Source organism: Sinocyclocheilus rhinocerous, unplaced genomic scaffold, assembly GCF_001515625.1.
Source record: "Sinocyclocheilus rhinocerous isolate Xijiao unplaced genomic scaffold, SAMN03320098_v1.1 scaffold463, whole genome shotgun sequence".
NCBI classification, from domain to species: domain Eukaryota; kingdom Metazoa; phylum Chordata; class Actinopteri; order Cypriniformes; family Cyprinidae; genus Sinocyclocheilus; species Sinocyclocheilus rhinocerous.
Genome location: NW_015627535.1, coordinates 1088490 through 1092576, shown reverse-complemented (window position 1 = coordinate 1092576; position 4087 = coordinate 1088490). Strand labels below are relative to the sequence as shown.

General features: G+C 34.5%; 1 protein-coding gene across 1 annotated transcript in view; it reads right to left on the bottom strand.

Moving 5' to 3' along the window:
* The window catches only part of spag9a (sperm associated antigen 9a), a 48286-nt gene that overhangs the window by 31256 nt on the left and 12943 nt on the right, over positions 1–4087 (bottom strand). Inside the window, exons 6-7 of the mRNA XM_016539083.1 lie at positions 2855–2935; positions 692–851 (exon numbers count right to left, since the gene is read on the bottom strand). Coding sequence (XP_016394569.1) covers positions 692–851; positions 2855–2935 — 241 coding nt within the window. The remainder of the gene's footprint in view (positions 1–691; positions 852–2854; positions 2936–4087) is intronic.

Below are 4087 nucleotides of genomic sequence, written 5' to 3'. Positions count from 1 at the left end.
TATAACTTTACAACAGCAACACTGCTTTAACAAAAATGCAAAACAGCAAGACTTATTTGGACATCAAAACAAAAATTTAAAAAATGCTGTCTAATCGCTCTCGCCGTTCTTTGATGTCATACACAGAATGGTCTGTGCCGTCCTGCTTCAGTCAAAATATCACATTTGGAACTGGTCAGTGCTCAAAAAATGCTGGGAAATCACTTCATGTAGCCCCAAGAGCATTTGAGCATCAACTGCATTTCATTAGCTCTGTACTTGTACTCTGCATAATGACAATAAAGTTGAATCTAATCTAATCTAATCTAAAAGAGTGATTACTGATAAACTGTCTAAAAAAAAGAAAGTTACGTTTTAGAGAAGAAGAAAAAATCACTGACTTTCAAAGCTGCTAACGACATTCTACTTTGAGGATCTTGATAGAAATGTAGTGGAGAGAAAAATACAATATTTGTCTTTCAAATGTAAAGGAAAAATTTAAATCGCATCATATGACCCCTTTAAAGTCATACGTTTACAGAAAAAATAATACTCAAGTAAAGTACAGATACTCAAAAAGTGTACTTAAGTACAATACTCAAGTAAATGTATTCAGTTACTGTCCGCCTCTGAGCGCTATTTGAGTAATATTGTGCAATTTTAGTCATTTAAAACTGTAAAGCTTTCCATCCACATTAAAAGAGTGTCTAACCCGCAGAGACGCTCCTGGTCCCTGGAACAGCCTGAACCTCTATGTTCTTCCAGAATCCATCTCCATCCTCTCTGTGCGAGTCCAGGGCCAAATCTGAGGCCGTGGTGGACATGGGAGTGACAGACTTTGAGCCTCCCTGGCTGAGGTCAGACAGCTCATCCTGAAATTATTCAACACACAATGCTCATTACCTGAAGGTCAGAGATCACAGCTCAGGGACAGAGGAGAGAAAGCAACATGAAAACACAGAGGGGTTGGGATATTCACTTAAACCCCGAACATTTGACAAACTGATGTGAGACCAGTGGGCACACAAACACGCACAGGACAGACACAACGAAATATATAATGGATAATATGCTGGCATTGCTGTAGACATCAAATGTTTTTGAAAAACTGGAGTCAAATAACAACTAGACAAATCAGTGTCAGTTCAAGACTACAAACACAAAAAAGGGCAAACACTTGACAGCTCATTGAAGCAACTGTAAGCTTACATGATACAAAAACAACAACAAAACATCAGAGAACAGCGATTAGAACGGCAAAAAATTGAGATTGACTGATACAGAATATTTTAGTTTTTTCAAGTTTCCTGTAACTAAAATGCAGAAATATTGTAAATACTACAATATTACTAATAATATTTTTAAGTTTAAATTTCTGCTTTTCAACACAATAATTAAAAAAATGCATGTTATGCCATTACATTAATGCAAAGTTGTTTTGTAACTTTGCAGTCTGATTATTAGGATACACATTTAAAAATGTATGTTTATAATTTTATCCAAACACTATATTAAATAAAGTGATATATATATGATTTATACCATGCCAATTCAGGAGAGAAGAAATATATCATCCAAACCCATTATCAGTCAGTCTCTACAAAAAACTAATGCAACACACAGATTTTGAAAAACTGGAGTCAAATAACAACTAGACAAATCAGTGTCAGTTCAAGACTACAAACACAAAAAAGGGCAAACACTTGACAGCTCATTGAAGCAACTGTAAGCTTACATGATACAAAAACAACAACAAAACATCAGAGAACAGCGATTAGAACGGCAAAAAATTGAGATTGACTGATACAGAATATTTTAGTTTTTTCAAGTTTCCTGTAACTAAAATGCAGAAATATTGTAAATACTACAATATTACTAATAATATTTTTAAGTTTAAATTTCTGCTTTTCAACACAATAATTAAAAAAATGCATGTTATGCCATTACATTAATGCAAAGTTGTTTTGTAACTTTGCAGTCTGATTATTAGGATACACATTTAAAAATGTATGTTTATAATTTTATCCAAACACTATATTAAATAAAGTGATATATATATATGATTTATACCATGCCAATTCAGGAGAGAAGAAATATATCATCCAAACCCATTATCAGTCAATCTCTACAAAAAACTAATGCAACACACAGAGATTTACACAACACACGCCAAACAACGACGCAAATATCATTTACGCTGATGAAATAAGTTAAAAACACTGCTGTAAATGCAACCCAATGCAGTAATTTAAAGAAAAGAAGAAAAACTGTTAAAGCCAAGTGTTGGGGATATTTATACTGTAGAGAAATATTAACCTACTAAAACTGAGCCTTTATTAACCTATATCTTTCACGCACCCACACACTTTATCCAAAATAATGCAAAACTAACATTACTTTCCCACTATAAAAATGTAACAGTTACTTTTATTAGAAGTAAAGAAATAGGGTAACATTTCCTTTATAAGTAACAATCCCCAACACTGGTTAAAACTAAATTATAACCACAATAAGTGTTACAACTAAAGAAGTGATACTGTCAGCAACCATTTTGATAACACAATGTTAGAAATGTGCAAATGAAGAACTAAATCTAAGACAGCGTGAAACTGAAATGACATGTGGTGAAAGCTAAATTAACACCATGCATTAGCTGTATGCAACTACATCCTAAATAACTAAAATAATTATTACTCCATGTTAACATGCTCTTTTTAATTAGCATTTATTACTAATCTGGACGTTCTACATCTCTGTAGTTGCATGCAGTTAAGACACCAAACAACCTTCTGTAAAAAATAAAAAAAACGTTCGACTATTAGAGGACAACGGTGATTTGCACTACACACTGTCTGCCGCCACAGAGCCTTGCTACCTTGCAGTCGTTTGCCAGCGAGGCCCAAGCTTCCAGAACATCCTTACCACCCCATTTCTTTGGAGTGTCCTCCGCCTCCAACTGCTTGGACAAGAAAACTGGGACGTGGCATCTTATTTTTGTTTGAAACACAAAACACATTAGCGCTCACATGTGTTTGTGCTGTGATCTAGCATTGGTGGGTGGGAAAACACAACTCTAACATAACATTATTATGGATGAGAACATTTAAAGCAGCGATCCATAGAAGAGAGCTTCAGATTCTTAATGTTGCCATGTTTCATGCAGGTGAACGTGGATGTCGAAGCATCAAATCAGTTCAGGTAAAGAAAAAAGGCTTTAATATAAATTGAATTAAAAATGTAAAATTCGTTTATAACACTATACTTTGTTACATTGGCATTACATTTCAGAAAACTAGTTAATGCTGCTGCGTTTCTAATGCAATGGCTGAGGAAGTGACAGCAAATTTGACCTTCTTCTCTCTTCCAACCATTGTAATCAATAGGTCTATTTTTTTCCTCTTTTGGAAAGTCAGAGAAACACTATCATAGATTTTTTCTTTTACAATTGGAGCAACAAAAAATTATATTTGTTGTAGTTTCTTCACCACTATAGAAGGACTTCCAGTTCTGAGAACCCTGGAAATGTGAAAAGGGTCCATTTGACGTTCTTAAATTGAACATCAGTAAGTATTGAACCCAGTTCAAAAAAAAATATTTTTTTCCAAATGAACCGCAAAATATTTTCAGAATAACTGCATATTACACATGTTATCTAAACATCCTCACAACAAGTTTATAACAGCCTATCCTAAAGTATAGGTCAAATAAATTATGTTAAATGGGTCATATGACGTTGCTAAAAAAAGAACATTATTTTGTGTATTTGGTGTAATGAAATGTGTTTATGCGGTTTAAGGTTCAAAAAACACATTATTTTCCACATACTGTACATTATTGTTTCTCCTCTATGCCCCGCCTTTCTGAAACGCGTAAATTTTTACAAAGCTCATCGTTCTGAAAAGCGAGGTGTGCTCTGATTGGCCAGCTATCCAGTGCGTTGTGATTGGCCGAATACCTCAAGCGTGTGATGGAAATGTTTTACGCCCCTACCATACTGTGATGCCGTGTCCCGGCGCGAGACAAAACCAGTAAACCCATTACAAAAGAGGCATTTGTTGCATCCAGTGGGGACATAAATACGGATTATAATGACTTATACTGTATTTTT